This window comes from Carassius carassius, chromosome 9, assembly GCF_963082965.1.
Source record: "Carassius carassius chromosome 9, fCarCar2.1, whole genome shotgun sequence".
Classification (NCBI taxonomy): domain Eukaryota; kingdom Metazoa; phylum Chordata; class Actinopteri; order Cypriniformes; family Cyprinidae; genus Carassius; species Carassius carassius.
Window position 1 is genome coordinate 14,450,334 of NC_081763.1, and position 18,361 is coordinate 14,468,694.

At 36.7% G+C, this 18,361-nt stretch overlaps 1 protein-coding gene across 1 annotated transcript; it reads left to right on the top strand.

The window, feature by feature from the left end:
* The first annotated feature begins 11,790 nt into the window (after window positions 1-11,790).
* LOC132149028 (ATP-sensitive inward rectifier potassium channel 12-like) lies at window positions 11,791-13,550 on the top strand. Its single transcript, XM_059557920.1, has one exon. It carries the CDS (start codon window positions 11,851-11,853, stop codon window positions 13,117-13,119), a length of 1,269 nt encoding a protein of 422 aa, XP_059413903.1. The 5' UTR covers window positions 11,791-11,850; the 3' UTR covers window positions 13,120-13,550.
* Window positions 13,551-18,361: the final 4,811 nt, after the last annotated feature.

Below are 18,361 nucleotides of genomic sequence, written 5' to 3' on the forward strand. Positions count from 1 at the left end.
ATGAAGGCCATTCAAATATTTTTCACAGCTTACACTACACAGTGTCTTGTAATCTCTCCTCCTACAACAGGCAAGTATCGGTGGGCGGAGCTAAAGAGGCAGTGATGTAGAAGCAGATGATGATCTCCTGCGGAGGAGGGGTTTAGTCACACTATTACGTCATAAAGTGGCACATTCAAAAACAAGTCATTTTCTGAGCTTGGTTTTAAAAAAGGCTGTTTTTAAACTAATAAGGAACTTACAGTATGCTTTTATAGTACATTGACCTGTTACATGTCAAAAGATCAAGGAAATCTTGATTTCTCAGTTCATGACCCCTTTAAACCTAAATCACAGCAGTGTCCATCTGTGAAGGATGTAGGCTGGCAAACACACACAACTGTTAGCCAATCACAGCAGTGGGCGTTTACTTCAGAGCTGACAATCTGCCACATCTGTTCAAACAGTGCGTTCCGATGACGGGTCAAAACAGGACAGAAAATAGCCTATTCTAAAAGATGACATTTTTTGATATAAAAACTTGATAACATTATAAGTGGCTCTCAGAGAACAGTACAAAATAAAAAAGGCAGTTTATGACCCCTTTAATACAACTGAAATTGTATTAAATTTAAAATCTTTATTGTATTAAATTAAATTACACTGCTAACATACTGTATTCAGTGCTGAGAAGTGAGGAAATGCAGTTACAATTGACACAGAGACACAAACATTTACTAGAGCTTATATAAGACACACTATTTCCTGTGCTTTTAAAATGGTTGTCTCAGAAGCATTTTGAAGAAGGCTTTGTTTATCGTAAGAAGGGGATTTTATTTATCAGTCCAAATGAAATATCAACAGGCTCGAAAGACACTCTTACCTTGAAAGAAAATTTAATGTGATATTTTATGTGTGTAAAAGAAAGCCAAGGAGAAGATAGTGGAAGAAAGAAAGACAAAAGTGAAATCAAACATGATTGCCATGAGGCGAACACTTGCCAAAAACAACATTTTATCAGTAGGGTTTAATTAATAAGATGAATAAGAAGAGAAATGAGAGAAAAGATGTTAAAAAAATTATTTTACAGTAAAGCATTACTCTTCAGAATATATAAGATTTTATTTCATGACAATGCATTGAATTTTACCGTGAAATTGCATATTTTTAGACAGTAAAATGTATTATTATGTTAATGAAAATAAACACTACTGTTCAAAAATGTGGGGTTGGGAAGATACTTTTCTAAAATAAACTTTTATTCAGATGCATTTAATTGATGAAAACTTACAGTAAAGACAATTCAAAATAATACAAAAAAAAATCTTTGATTTCAAATAAATCCATTTGAGCTTTTAATTCATCGATGAATCTTAAAGATGTAACAGTTTTCACAAAAGAATTAAGCAGCACACCTGTTTTCAACACTGATTATGGAGTAGCAGATCATCAGATTAGAGTGATTTCTGAAAGCTCATAATTCAGCTTTGCAGTCATACATTATTTTTTTTACATAATTAAAATAGAAGCAGTTATGTTCAATTTTAATGATATTTAATAGCATTACTGATTTACTGTATTTTTGATTAAGTAAATGCAGCCTTGCATGGTGCGCATAAGAAACTTCTTTCAAAAACAGAAAAAAAAAATCATAGTTTATAGTATATTCAAGACAATATACTGTATACACTTTTACAATACAACCTTGTTAAAATTGTTCAAATATTTGTCATTTTTCATTGAAAGTAAACTTGTGACTAATCATATTTGATAAGGTAAATTAGCTTTGCAATGTCTTACTGCATTGTATGTTCATTAGCTATTGTTTTTAACTTTAATCAATCATGTAATGTTCCATGTGGTTATCAATAAATTATATTCAGAGCAGCTTTTTTTGTAATTGAAATGTTGATATATTAACTCGTAGCAGTTAAATAAATACAAACTAATAAAATATTTATTCTGTAAAATATGCAGGCACCAAAATGCCACCCCAGTGAATTTCTGGCATACTTGCCAGTTTACATTTAACAGGATTTCTTTTAAAGTGAAGGATGAGAGAGAGAGAGAGAGAGAGAGAGAGAGAGAGAGACAAGCCTACACAGAAATTTGTTCTGATCGTGTTTCATGAATGAGGCCCGAAGTGTTTCTAATGATAGCAGCTGGTCACAGTGAGGCTTAAAGCACCTTACTGTCCATGGTTTCTGAGAAAATCAAACGGAACATCATCTCTTCCATGTTGTTGCATCACTTACAAAATGCAGGAGAAAGAAAGAAATTCACAGAACCCACTTCTGTATGAGTGCATGTCTTTATGAATCAGCAACATGTGTAGGCTAATGCATATATCAGACTTTATCATGTAGTCATCAACATTATTTGATACGGCATGGTAAATATCCATGAGTGGTTATACTTTATTCTCATACTGTATTAAAATCTACCACACATCTTAATAAAACTATTGTTATGTGATGACATCATCCATGCAATATAATATTTGTTTACGTGTTCGCATGTGAACCCTCATATCATCACAAATAGATCTCCGGATGAAATGAATAATTCTAAGTGCACGGGTGGAATAACAGATGACGTTTTCCACCCGATCTGTCCGTGCAGAGGTTTTGGAACTGGATGGTGCTGAAACGTGTGTAAGGAAGGAAGCACCCATGCTTGCAGCAAGGCTTATGTGTACCATCTAAAATCTATCTGAGGAAATGGTGAGGAGACCTCAAGACCTCTTGGGTGCAAGAGATCTATTTTCCAGAGGCTCGATGCCAGATGTCACAAATGCAAGCAGGATGGTGCCAAATGCACACACCATGTATCATGAGTGTAGATACTCTGGCATAAAGAAGACATTTATTGTGGCCTAGAAATATGTAGCAGACATAACAGACAAACAGGGTTACTGTAACTCAGCTGGTATGAGATGGCGCTGGAACACCAAGTTCACTCGTTCAGTTCCCATGAAATATGCAAACTTTCTTGAATGTATTATAAAACACCTTGATTAAAGTATTTGCCATTTCCTGAAAAACAAATAGCTGATACTCTCTCCTTCTTTGGAGAATTCTTGTATTTTGTTTTATAATTCTCTTTTGAGTTTTGTGCTTGAATATATGCATGGTGTGTGAGAGTATTCTCTGAGGTGCTGCTCTACTAACTCTCTCATTACTCATCTTGATCAGCACACCTGGGCAGCGGCGAAAATAAATGACACACTTTCCCCTGTGTGCAATCCCACTCTTCTGTATCAAACACTAATGTCTGCCCCATTACAGCTGCATGCTTATATTTTCTGTTGCTTCTGTCTGTCATCAGTACAACCTCATCTCTAACATATAGGCTACAGTAGATTTAGGTCTATATCTCGAATCACTCCATCTACTGTATCAGGATTTATTACTTATATACTGTATGTGCTGTATCTACTCCAGTACTGGACACACACACCTGGAAATCAGCAGTTGGTTCTTGTGCTGTATCTGATGAGACTCTTGATTGTTGGTAGCGAGATCGAGGAGAAACCCCATTTACATAATGAAAACACAACAAGAGGCTCAATTAATGCTTGATATTTAATTCTTTTGTGAAACTCAGGCATTACATAAAGCTATTTTATGTATTTTGGAACGAAGAGGGAAATCATTTATGATGTGTATTTTCCAAACAGAAGTACAGAAGAATTTTATTTTTCAGTTTTCCTAACACACACACACACACACACACACACACACACACACACACACACACACACACACACACACACACACACACACACACACACACACACACACACACACAGACACAGACATACATCCCACATGGAAAAAACCTATATAAACATATATGTTTCAATATAGGTTTTGATATAGGTTTTTAATATATGTGACATATATAAAACTGGCCGTTTTCCTATATTATATGTACATATATGCACACATATATATGTGCATATATATATGAACATATATATGTACATATATGCACGCATATATTTACACATATATGTACACATATATATGTGCATACATATACCTATATAGGTACATAAATGCACGTATATATGTACCTATATGTTCACCTATAATATTAAAATTAAAATCCATAGCTGCTAGGCAACATAAATAAAAGTCTAAAATGTAGAAATGTACATTATTTATTTACTCAAGATCAATCAAATAGTACAAAACAAAAAATATATTACAAGAACAAAAATAAGACAAAAAACCTGCTAGGCAACATAAATAAAAGTCCAAAATATAGAAATGTAAATTATGTATTTACAAGAACAATCAAATAGTACAAGAACAAAAATAAGACAAAAAACTGAACAGAAAAAAAAATTATCTTTATTATTCTTTGAAGGTCTGTCATGACATGCCTCATCATCCTCCTCCTCCGCCTCCTCCTCTTCCTCTTCCTTCCTGCACTATCCAATGACGTTTGATAGGGTGTCCGAGATGTTTATTTTTTCCTCTTTTTTTTTTCGGCGCACACATTTTTTAGCGGATCTGGCGTTTTGGAAGATATATTGCCATAATATATTTCCTGACCTATATTTCCTGTATATGCACATATATGCACCTCAATTTTGCCTATATGTGGCATATATACGCATATATGCAGTATATATATGTCATATATGCAGCATATATATATAATCATATATGTGCATATATGCAGCATGTATGTGCATATACACTGCATATAGGTTTCATATATGCGCATATATCCACATATAGGTTCTTTCCATGTGGGCACACATGTCTGTTTTTCAACATTGACTATAAGAAATGTTTCTTAAAGACCAACTATTAGCTTATTAGAATGATTTCTGAAGGATCATGTGATACTGAACACTGGAGTAATGATGCTGAAAAGTACGTGTATTAAAACAGCAACAGTGAAACAATGACCTTCATTTTTAGTAGAGAGAAAGAAAGTTAGAAACTTTGTTGCACTTAGGGTTTTGCATTTATGTTGCACATTTTCAGTTGTAATTCCTGCAGGTGTAATTGTTTACTTCTGATTAAGCAGGATGAATGCAGGTCTGTCTGAAAGATGGAGAGAAAGATGAATGGCAAACAAGGTGCAAACTAGTTTACAGGAAGGTGGAGAAACAGCACAGCACATTTGAGGTCACACACTCACACACTTCTCCACTCGAAGTAGATCGTGCTTAGTGCATCACTGGGTGTGTGTATGATATTTATCAAATTCACATTGTATAAATGGGTCTGTGTGCTCTTTAAATTTGGTATCATTCCCTGTGTGATGCATACCTACTGTACTCCATTTATCTTTAAAAAGAAATGTGTGAGAACTTCTCAGACAGGGTTATGGTGATGAAACATACAGTGAACAAAAAATAGTGTAAATGGCAACACAAGAGTCTGTGGCCTATCTTCCAAACATGATCAATATTGTCCCATATGTGTCTATATGGCATCAACGTGTGTTGTGTTTGAGTATTAAATAAGCACAAATATAAAGGATACACAGTAAAATCGCACAAGCTCACATGAAAAGGCAAACAGCTGGGTCAACTGACCCTTTACTAATAAGCTTCACCTTCTTGGTTACAGTTGCTAGTTCACACAAGCTTTACAGAACATCCCATAGGAATAATCTAAATGTCTGTTAAAAGAGCAAAAAATTTGCTCATGAAGTGGAAAAAAATTGAATAGATATTTTAATGTGGGCTGGAATGAAGCGTGATATTGCAAAGCATCTTTTTCTGCTGTTATTCTTTAAAGAAATTGGTAGAATCCACAGTAACATGATTAAAAACGGAGGTGGATGTGAATCAAAAATTAAAGCAAATGGTTATGTGAAGCCTTCTTTAATAGCAATAACATTAATGCAAGTGACCTGAATTTATGTCAGTTAACTAACATTAACTTAGAGCATTATTAACAATTTACCTTTAAGAAAGTGTAGGGGTGATGTTACATGTTAATTTGGTAAACACAGTTTAATACAAAGCAAGAATGTTTTAAAATGTATAAAAAAATCTTGAAATGGGGGAAAAAAAATACTGTGCAACAATGTTTATGCATATCGATGGATAATTGTTTTTAAAGTATACTTACAGAAAAAGGTATCCAGCTGTCACTAGGGAGGTGCAAAAGTTGAAAGACACATCTTTGTACCTTATTTACCCATAAATGGTACATATTAGTACCTTTTGAAATGTTACTGCCCCAGTGACAGTTTTGTGCCCTTTTTCTAAAAGTGCAGGCTTGCATTACAAAAGAGCAATAGCTGGACTAATAAAGCAGACAGCAACTGCTTTAATGTATGATTGGTCAATAGCTTATTTTGAGGGAGGGCTTAGTGAAAGGTCAGAAGTACTATTACACTGAACACATTACTATGTACACACTCACTTTTGCTCATATCTCTTTCAATCAGCCTATTTTTCCACTCATCTTATTTTCATGCTCCATATGGCATAAAGTTAGAAAAAAGAACACACACACACACACACACACACACACACACACACACACACACACACACACACACACACACACACACACACACACTTCAATTAATAAACTGTCAGTGTTTAGATACACAGAGCTTAAGAAACACAATATATAAACGTGATAGCCTACTTCTTTCACATCTGCAGAAGGCCAAGATTATCTTCACAGAGGGAAAACATTCACAGTGTTATTTCATTGATAAAAAGAACACGCTGACATGATTGAGTTTGTGTGTTTGTGTCTACAGTAACAAATAAACTCTAGTCCATATGGACCCTTGAATTTCCACAACAGACATCTGTTCCCCTGCCTTAGGGCCAACACACAGACATATTTCCTAATAAATATTACAACAAAATTACATGCACACAAACACTTGACACTCTGGACTGACAAAAGTCTTCATAGCTTTATGCAGAATAAATGAGCAATTATGCAATGGCTGAACGGGTCCCAATTAGGTGTGCTTTAATGTGTCGTGTTCACACACTGAGCATTGGATTGTCCACTGATGGAGATAAATGAGCATTTATCATTTATTCTCTGAGATTGCTTAGCTACACCATTCCATATGCAAAAAGTGTGTTTCTCCATTGACGGTCATTTAAAAGTAGTTAAGTACATTTTAATTACTTATATTTTGGTTCCTGCCTCACACAGCTATTGTACGACTTTAGAGGGCTTGGAATTACATTTATGCATTTAGCAGACGCTTTTATCCAAAGCAACTTACAGTGCATTCAGGCTATAAATTGTTTTTTACCAGTATGTGTGTTGCCAAAATGAACCCACAACCTTTTGCACTGCTAACGCAATGCTCTACCACTGAGTCACAGGAACACAATATATAGAATATTCTGAATATATAGTGCACACATTGTATGAACAACTTTTATAATACACTGAAAAAGACTTGATGTAGAAAAATTTTTAACTTAGAAATTGCTAGTACATTTTACAAATAATCATGAAGACAATTAAGTATAACTTGAATTAAACATAACATTTTGAAGCAGAAAGCATGAAATAATATTTTCCTGTAAAACGTACTCCAATAACGTTTGTTTCACAACCTTGAAAAATAACCTTTTTTACTGTGTACTTTTATCTTGCTGATTTAGAGTGTGGTATATCCATTGTATTGCAAAAGAGCATCCTGGATATTCCTTAAATATTCACCTTTTCTGTTCAAAAAAAGAAAGACTTTAAAAGAAAGGTTCAAAACGACATGAGGATGGGTAAATAATGACACTATTTCTCAAAAATCTCACAGGCTCTACACCAAACTTGAGGAACTGAATGCCTGATCAAAGGCCAAAAAAAAAGAAAGAAAGAAAACTAAGAGGGAAATAATTTATGATTCAAATGAAATGCAAACAATACACAAGGCTTTTACTGTCCCCATTAGTTATAATTATCAGTATTCGATTAAACGTACAGGAATAATTAAGAGGCTGACACGCTGAACTAATGGTACTTAATTAGGCTCAATTAGGAAGCATGTAAAAAATAGTATGATGTCACAGACCACAGGCTCGTTAAATAACAGTCAAATCTAAAATAACTTGCAAATTATGTAGATCTATGCAAATAATGTCAGACCCTAGTTTTTGTCGTTTAAAGTAAACTTCTACTCTTTACTCAATAACAGATCAATAACAGTCCTTGTAGAACAGTTCCAAACATAGCAACCAATCCAAAACTTGAAACAGTATCAGGACAAGCCACTGCAACCCAAGCTGACATCCCAGCCAGAGAGCCTTAGTATGTTTACCATGAGAGGTCAACACATGGCTCTATCTATCTATCTATCTATCTATCTATCTATCTATCTATCTATCTATCTATCTATCTATCTATCTATCTATCAGTAGTTGGCAGAATCTTTCACATAGATTAGAGAATTTTCACATTATAATACCACACCATGTATACACAGGTAGTAGTCAGATTAATTAGCTAGTATGACAGATGAGGGTATATGTGTGTTCTTTTGCGTTTATTTGTAGAGTCAAATGTCCTGGTTCTGTCACCATGCTTGTGTGTGCAGCCCAAACCAAAATGATTATTCATCTGAGAACATGCTCACACACACATACACTAACCTTATGCAAACATATGAAAAACAGTGCACACAAATCCCTATTCCTAACCAACAGAAAGCACACAAAAACCTTCAAACAAAAAGCAATTGCTAATTTCACAGTCACTAGAACTCATTTGTCAGTCTGTAATGTATTCAGCCAACACAGAGGGCAGTAAAATGGACTTATTTTGGTTTTGAGCATGAACACCAGGCTGCTTTTCAAGAGCTCTGTGTTTGAGGTAGCGTCGGTGAGACTGTGGTTCCTGCAAATGCCAACTTCAGAGAGAGAGGGAGCAAACGAGAGAGAGAGAGAGAGAGAGAGAGAGAGCGGGAGAGTGTGATAAACTGAAGCAAAGATCAGAGAGCAGACAAGGGTGAGAGAGAGAGAGAGAGAGAGAGCTGTGTTTTGAACGTTCAAAGAGAGAATCATTGGTGAGGTGTTGCACTGAAACATTAGGCAATCACTGGACATGCAACACTCTCAGGGATGACCAAGGAAGATTACTGGAACGTCAAAACAATGCTAGAGAACATTAATGGAACATTCTGAGGCTGTTAGCATATAATCAGCAGCCTTTAGATAAGAACCTCTTTCGAATACATGCGTAGATGTGTGTGAGTTTCCATCTGTGAATGTGACGCTGAAGATGAGGACCTCGTTGGACAGTCAGGATCCCCTTTTCTTCTTTGAAACAATGATTTTTCCTGTAGGGGAATTGTGAGGAACTCAGTGGAATCATGCTTTAGCTCAACTTCAGATCTCTTTCTTATATATTTCCATGCACACAAAGGGCAAAAAAAAGGTAAGCATGCGTTTTGTTGTGTCTTGCCTGCTGACTGTACATATTCTTTCAGCTTCTATCAGCTCTGTCTAACTCACATGAGTTACATGTGATTATTAACCAAATAGTCTACAGGTTTTTTTCTTTTGCAACCTTTTTTTTATGTCTGCGAGTGTTCTGGTGCCTTTAATGTGCCTCACATGAATAGAGTCATAATGAGTAGGTGATGGTCAGCAACATCACATATTCTGTACATTCCACTGCGTCTCAACAAATCACTGAAGGCACTGTCACACCCAGTACAGCATTCCCACAATGACAGATGTCCTCTGAATGCCGGAGTGTCTGCACATGTTGAGTTCTTCTTTGACTTTAAAACTCTATGAACAAAATCATTCATGTGTTATAACTGAAATATAAATTCAAATCAAGTCTAAGTATAGATAGTGTAATCCAATTCCTGATTGTGTAAATGCTATGCGTTCAACACACAGGCACCTGTTTGGATGGATATCGCAACTCTACAGTTCCATTTCAGCATTGTGCATATGGCGGGTGATGAGTCTCAGTTCATAAAGTTTATTAAAGGAGACTAATGCAGCTCTTAAGGGGCTGTGGAAATGTTTTGAAGGAGCAGTGTGGAGTAATATCTGAAGTCTGTCAACTGCCTGTCAAAGTTCTTACAATCTGCCATCACTTTAATTCCTTATCATATTTTCCATTTGGGGACTGGAGGAGCTGTGGGATGGGTAGAATATGTTAATTGTGTTCGAGGATTAAAACGACAGCTGTCGTGTTCGATTCCAAGTATGCAAGAAAAGCAAAAAGGAAACAGAATGTTCTCTTCGGATGAATTAGCAGACATCCTATCAGGACGTAGTGAAGATACCGACCCCACTCTCTTCCCTCGACTGGAAATCAACTTTCTATTCTCACGGCTACCACTGATAAACTTATTAAGTGCTCGACTGTCTCTTTCTCATCTCTTCTCTCAATTTTGAGTGATTGGCCACCTGGATGATGACTAAAATACCACTGCACAAAGCCAGCAGTCACCCCTCAAACAAACACACACACCTACACATACACAACATTTCTACCAGACAGGTTTCTATGGAAACCTCTATATCCCAGTTTTTCATGTGATTCTTTTAGTTTAGAGTATTGTAGAACTATGCTGCATTTTTCTGCAATCTTGTGCATCGAGAAGAAAATTATATTTTTGTCATTATAATTGTTGAATCTTAGCTATTCACACTCACCAATATAGCAGCACCTGACACTACCCAGCCCCCAGTGTGTGCATGCATGTGAAGTCTGTGTGTTTTGATGTCTCTCTGTCAGTACAGTATGTCTTGGAGCACAGATTCTTGCAAGTGTGTCTGTATGCATGCAGTAGTTGCACTGAGACAGGCATCTATTATTAGAAAGACAGATCACTTGACTCAGGCACTGGCTAGACGCCTAAATCTGGACCCCACCGGCAGCACCCGGCTCGGAGCGGAAAAAAAAAAACCTTGGCAGTGAGGAAATTAAGATAATGATGATTACGATAACCATAACAAAAAGCCCCACATACAGACTATGAAGTGTGCGCACTTCAGCACTTCACTGCGCAAAGGTGAAGAGTTTTGCAGGGAAGGTGCGAAATTACTTTAATTGGCTACATCTGCTGTGAAAAGAAAAAAAAACACGGACGGACAGACGATTTTATCCTGCTGTTGCCATTTTCTAAAAGTATTAAGCCACCGTGTGTTACAGTGATTTTCCCATGAAGGCCTTAGAGCACCTCTAACCACCTCCCATGGCTTATTGCTTTAGTTTTAAATCTGATTTAAATAATTACACAGTTGTGCTCAAAAGTTTACATACACTTTGCAGAATGTCTTTGAAAGGTCTCTTAAGCTTACTAAGGCTGCATTTATTTGATCAGACAGTAAAAACAATAATACTGTGAAATATTTTTATATTTCATATTCAATAAGTAAAAATCTATAATGTTTTCTATATTAATATATTTTAAAATGTAATTTAATTTCTTCTGTTGGTGACCACCAATCTTTTGAATGATAGTATATTATCTATATAGTACAGACAAAACAATTCAATTTACATTATTTACGTAATCCTGTTAGGCCTAATTAAAAAATTTACATACATTTGGTTTTTAAATATTGTCAATATGTTCTTGACAAATTTCAGTCAGGTAAGTTTTTTGGTTTCCCAGCATGTTCTGCAGTTAAACACTTCCTCACAGTTTCTGTATGATGTTGTGATCAAGCTCTGGCACTACCACAAACGTAAAATATTATACAAATACAATAAGAACAACAAACTTTTTAACAGTATGTAGACAAATGCACATAACAGTATGAAAAATGATATACAATGAACAAAGACTACATGACTGATCTCATGTTTTGCTTCATCTTCAGGCAACTGATCCAGAACTGCTTTGGTACTCACAATCCACTTCCGATTGGTTCTGGTCGGGCAGAGTGGCATGAGTGTGGGCAAGCCCCACCGCTACAACATCGTGTCATCATCAGAGGAGGACGTGTACCGGCACGGCAACATGCCCGCCCTCGGCAATGGCTTTGGTAATGGCAAAGTCCAGACACGCCGAAAGGTGCGGAGCCGCTTTGTAAATAAAACAGGCCAGTGCAACGTCAGTTTCGCTCATATGGACCAGCAATCTCAGCGCTACCTCGCTGACATCTTTACCACCTGCGTGGACATTCGTTGGCGCTGGATGTTTGTCCTCTTCTCCCTTGCATTTGTCCTGAGCTGGCTCGCATTTGGTTTCGCCTTCTGGCTTATTGCGCTTGTCCACGGTGACTTAGACCGGCCCACTAAAGAGGACTTCACTCCATGTGTCATGCAGGTCAACAGCTTCATTGCTGCGTTTTTGTTCTCAGTTGAGACGCAAACCACAATCGGCTACGGATTCCGCTGTGTAACCGAGGAGTGTCCCTTAGCGGTGTTTATGGTCGTCTTCCAGTCCATCATGGGCTGCATCATTGACTCTTTCATGATCGGTGCCATCATGGCCAAAATGGCACGACCTAAGAAACGGGCAGAAACGATACTGTTCTCGCACAATGCTGTCATCGCTATGCGCGATGGGAAACTGTGTCTCATGTGGCGGGTCGGGAACTTGAGGAAAAGTCACATTGTAGAGGCTCACGTGCGGGCGCAGCTTATTAAGCCCCGAATCACAGAAGAGGGCGAGTACATACCACTCGATCAGATCGACATCAATGTGGGCTACGACCAAGGTCTCGACCGCATCTTCCTGGTTGCTCCTCTTACTATCCTCCATGTGATAAATGAGGAGAGTCCTCTGTATGGAATTAGCAAGCAGGACTTGGAAACATCTGATTTTGAGATTGTGGTTATACTGGAAGGGATGGTCGAGGCGACTGCGATGACGGCTCAGGTGCGCAGCTCCTACCTGGCCAGCGAGATCTTATGGGGCCATCGCTTTGAGCCCGTGGTGTTTGAGGAACGCAGCCAGTATAAAGTGGACTATTCACACTTTCATAAGACCCACGAGGTTCCCTCGACGCCACGTTGCAGTGCCAAAGACATGGAGGAGAATAAATCCTTGGAGTCCGGAGCCAACTTCTGCTATGAGAACGAGTTAGCCTTTATTAGTAGAGATGAGGAGGAGCAAGAAGAGGACACCGGTGAGAGGGGCACTGAGCTAGAGACCCTTTCAGCCAATCTGAACTTCGATCAGAGGTCATATCACAAAGAATCTGAAATATGACCCTTTGAAGACTTTGCTTTATCGTAGACTCAGCCTATTCTTCTAGTGACGGTTGTAACAGTTAGCTACAGAGCAATGTAAGTGCCATATGAATCCTTGACCCACTGTCCTAGAGCCATGCTGTAGTTGGGGGCAGGTCAGGAAAAGAAAGTGCTTTTTGTAGATGGATGTTGGAAATGCGAGGCCTTCCTGTAGGAAAACTTGAAATCTGATTACCTGTTTCATACTGTAGTTTGACGTGATAGCTTTAAGTAGTATCATTATGCAATACTAAGCTAGTCTGGGTGTCATATTGACTAAATCTCTTTTGTTAAGAAAATTTGCACAAAATAGGTTATTAACCACTAGCCTGTTTGCCTGGATATAGAGCAGAACATGATACACTCTTGTTTTGGTGTGATTTACAGCAATAAAAGACTTTTATCTATGCCCTCCATCTTCCACTGGTTTTTCTCACTTTACGTCAACGCAAAGACTGCAATGCCTGATAGTTTTATTTTTACCATGTAATGAGGTACTACTTTAGAGGTGTGTGAAATATAATTAACACCTACATAGACACTGATTTAGTGAGCAAAATGGTTCCCAGGCTAGTAAATAGCAAAGACACAAAGATATTTATTCATTATTATAAAGTGAGTAGAAAAATATATTCTATGAGTATGTGAGTTGATGGATGAAAGGTAAGGCATGATGGAACGGTTAAACTTTTTGTTGTTGTTTTCACAACATACCACACTGTTCACATTCATGCTCAGGTCACACACACACACCCTTGAATAAAACTGCTTGTATACTTACAATGACAGCCAGAGGAAAAACAACATGTTTCATGTTGCTTTTGTGCCATAATCAAACTTATAAGCTGAGGTTTCTACACATTTTAATGCTCTGAAACAAGTTATTTAAAACATTACATGTTTTGCTGAAGCAACAGTTACACTGTGCTTGTGTGTGTGTTTTATGAGGTATGAACTTTAATATGACCTTTCTTGTTTGGTGTTTCTTTCCTCAGAATCAACAGTTGCACACTTGCGAATGTGAAAGAAAATGATCAATACTAAAAGCTATTTTTATGGTAGAAGCTAAAGAATGAAAAGCCAGTATAAGATTTAGGGCACACTGCGAAAAACATTTTCTTCATCAGTATATTCATATTGTTTTCCAGTAAAGAATATACTTGAAAAGTAAAATTATCAATATATTTAAATAAGTCTATTTTTCTTATCTCAGTAGTAATATTTCTAAAGCATAAATTTAGTAAGATAAATATTTCTTATAAGCAATTAGCCATGCATTTTTCGTCTCACACGATTGAAACTAAATTTGAAACATTCAGCATAATACAAGTTCATTTAATTCCACTTGTAAACTAACCTCAGAGCTTGTAGAAATCAATTTCAACATGCAACTAACAACAGACCAACACTAACCACCCACCTCTGGTATCTTACATCATAATTAGTGATCGTCGTGACGGTCTCCCTCCTTTTCAAAATCAGAGCAAAGGGAATAGGAGACGTGAGAACGAGAGCCAGAGACAAAGAAGGAACAAAGGAGAGAGTGTTCACCCACTCACCTAATCCTTCACTTTGCTCTGTGGGAGCAAATAAATGTGCCTGATTAAATAATGAATGCATTATATATGATGATTTAAATAAATTAAACGTTTCTTCAAGGTAGATTACAGCCAAAGTCGTCCTCTTTCGCAGAGAAAGGAGGAAAAAGAGATGATCCTCTCCATATAATCCTTTCCAAAAATACAGTACTACAGTAAACTACATCATGAAACCATCATACAGTCGAACAGTGTATTGTTTTTACAATGCTGTCTGGTTATGAAAGGAAAATGGAGTGATTATTCACACTTTTTTGCATTTTATGCAGCAGCACGGCTGTTTTCAGGTCACGTCCTCATAACCTCTTCAGATGGGTTTCTGAGGGTGAAAATGAGTCAGCTTATGGTGATTTCAGCTCTTCAGAAAAGGTGGCAAGACAGATATAAAACAGCAAGGCACTTTGTAGCAAATGAGCTTAGCTCTGCAGGAAGAACTAGGACATACCAGTTTAAGGTGCTCAAGCTTATTTTTGTATTGTGCTAGCTGTTTTTTGCTGGTCCAAAGAGGTAACCAGCTCTAACCAGATTTACCAATTTGGCCTACATATCAAAACCAAGATTTCCAGCAGGTTTTCCAGCTGATCACCCAAGCAGCTTGGGTGATTTAAAGACCATAAATGATCCGCTGGGACCAGAAACCATATAAACCCACCGATGACAAGATCTGAAAAAAAACAAAAAAACACTAAAGACAACAGAGAAATTCAAATTCTGAAATGCAATAAAAATGTTCTTCTCAGCAAGAGGATCCAGAAGTGTACCTTAATGAATTAGAAATGCCTGCCATAAAATACAGGATCTACATTCTATTAAACAAAAATGCATAATAAATAATAAATAAGTGGTGATGTGTAACTTTGTGCAGATGGATGTTAAAGTGAAGGATATTTGAGGATGTTTGCATCAATGAGTTCTAGGTAAATAGGTGCAGTGTATAACCATTAAATCTCACCATCAGCTGCATGACGTTTTTTCAATTAGCTCATTTAAACATGGAGAGGGACAATTAAGAAAACAATTCAACACTGGCATGAGGATACAATTAAGAAAAACAACAGTTAGTACAAATAGATGAATCATTTTCTGTCAGAAGCTGTGTAATCTAGCATGAAACTAATGTCACTGTAATGCGAGGGAGTGACATGTGAGTATCACCACAATCTAATATTGAACTGTAAGCACAAAAATTACTATGAAAAAGATAAGAGTGAAACCTAATTTGAGCAATAGATGTAGTTCATAGGTGACTTTACAACAGTAAAATATTCAAATGCTGAGTTATATAACAAATCTTGCTATCGAGCTATGGGTCTCCTGCTGTCTGTCATCGGAAGGGAATCATAATACATAATCATGGTGATAACTGTAACCACGGTAACGGTCTATCTATAATTACTGGATGTAGTATAGGCCTATCTATAGATCTGTTTCTCTCGTGTTCCACTGATGCACCATCATGCACCTTATAATTACACCCTTTATTTTCCAACAGTTTCATAAATTTCCTCTAAATTCAACTAAATTGAATAATAATGTAAATCCAATATTCAGACTACAGACTTACAAGTCCATTCAAATTCCAATTCCAAAATTCCATCCATTTTGTTTTTTTACATAAAACCAGGAGGGGAACATGAAACCACGAGTTCGGCATTTACACATCTACTTGAGCACTCCTTACATAATCCATAAAAATGGCAACGCTTTAAAATCCAGCTCTGATTATGGAATCTTAGACATTATCATTCTAAAAGTATTTAATGTGACCATTAAGTTTTGATATTGAGCCCAAGGCTTTTGAAAAGACAAAACAATCAACATGTACACAGCAGCAAAACAGCACACCATGACGTGGACAATTTTCTTAATTTTACAACCATTAAACCTGTATCAATCTCACCTTCAACTGCATGAAGTCTTAAATTATGAAATATTAAATTGTGATTCCAGAACTGTGTGTTTGTGTATACGTGTGTCGTGTGACATTTACTGATCCAGAACCCAAATTCTCTCTCTCTCAAAACCCCCTCTTTGCTTTACACACAAAACACATTTATTTTTCCTTTCATTCCTTCAATTCCTGATTCCTCATATAGGCTAAGCTATAATATATCCTTAATTATATTTTGCTCAAAAAACATGATAAAATACTCTAAATATGCTTGTTTTCCAAACAAGTTTATTAAAGGGGTCATCGGATGCTAAATTCACTTTTACATGTTGTTTGGACCATACTTTACTGGTATAATGATAAAAATCCACCCAGTGGTTTTTATTAAATCCCTAAAAATAATATCCCCTTTTTCAAATCAGGCCTTTCTCAGCTTCTTGTCTGTGTGACGTCACACAGAAGAAGGCCGCTCCCACAATTGTTGATTGACATGGTGGTCTTCCCTTAAACCCGCCCTGAGTGAGCTGTAACAGTCTGACTGCCGGAGCAGACGTAGACAAGAATAACTCCTAAGCAATAGGAGCAATTGTTTTGTTGTAATAATGAACATAGCAGTCATCATTTACTCGCGACATCTGAGCCACTGAAGACACAGTGAATTATGTTTTTTTTCTGAAGGGAATGCGCCCTGATCTACCTAAACGTGTTTATGTTCGCGTGAATCATGAACCAGCTTTACTTACAGAAGAAGTATTTATTTTTTTTCATAAAACTTTGCAAATCACTGTTCCAGACTAGGGATGCACCGATTGACCGGCCATAAATAGGAACCGGCCGGTTTTTGCTTAAAATAAGCGATCGGCAATCAGCCGGTTTTTGGTCTTTTTTCGGCCGTTTTTTCTGGAAGTGCGCCTGTGTGCACATACTACATTGTAATAATTTGCTATGTCATTTGTGTGGAAGTATTTCGAAATCTGTATTCGTATACTGTACCGGTCCACGCACTAAACAAGAGTAGACCGTGAAGGGATGTTCGGCTCAACTTCTCACGTGTTGGACGAGAAACGAAACGGAACTAAACTGACAAAAGTGAAATGTTTTTTTTTTTGTAAATTAGAACTTGCATACACGTTTGAAAAGCCAGAAGTAAACGTCAGTTTTGCATTAGGATGATTATTTTCATTTAACTTTACAATTCCATAGACTTAATTTTGATTTAAAAATCACCTACTGTAGCACACTGAAAAAAAGTGTTTCATTCATCCAATTAAAACATTTTAAGGTAATGATTCACGTCTATATTTTTTTTACTTTAGACAATAAGTTATTTATTTTCCATTAGCTCAAGTAAAAAATATAGATGTGAATCATTACCCTATTTTTTTATTTTTTATTGGATGAATGAAACACTTTGCATCTTTGTTCAGTTCTATGTAGTTTCAACCCAATTCAAAAACAAAAGCTAAATGCTGATGTATGTACCATCTATGTTTGTATTTAATGTAGGCTACTAACTGTGCAGTTACTGCCGTTAATTTCAGATGGTTACGGTTATTGTTTTCAATAGCCAAAAGCCCGTTTTGGCCTATTAAATACCAAATAAACATCTTGTTTATGGACACTTTCCTTCTTTCTTGTTTGTTGCTTAAAGATAAAAAAAAAATCGGAAATCGGTATCGGAATCGGCCAGTTTGCTTGTAAAAAAATCGGTATCGGCCATAAAAAATCATGAT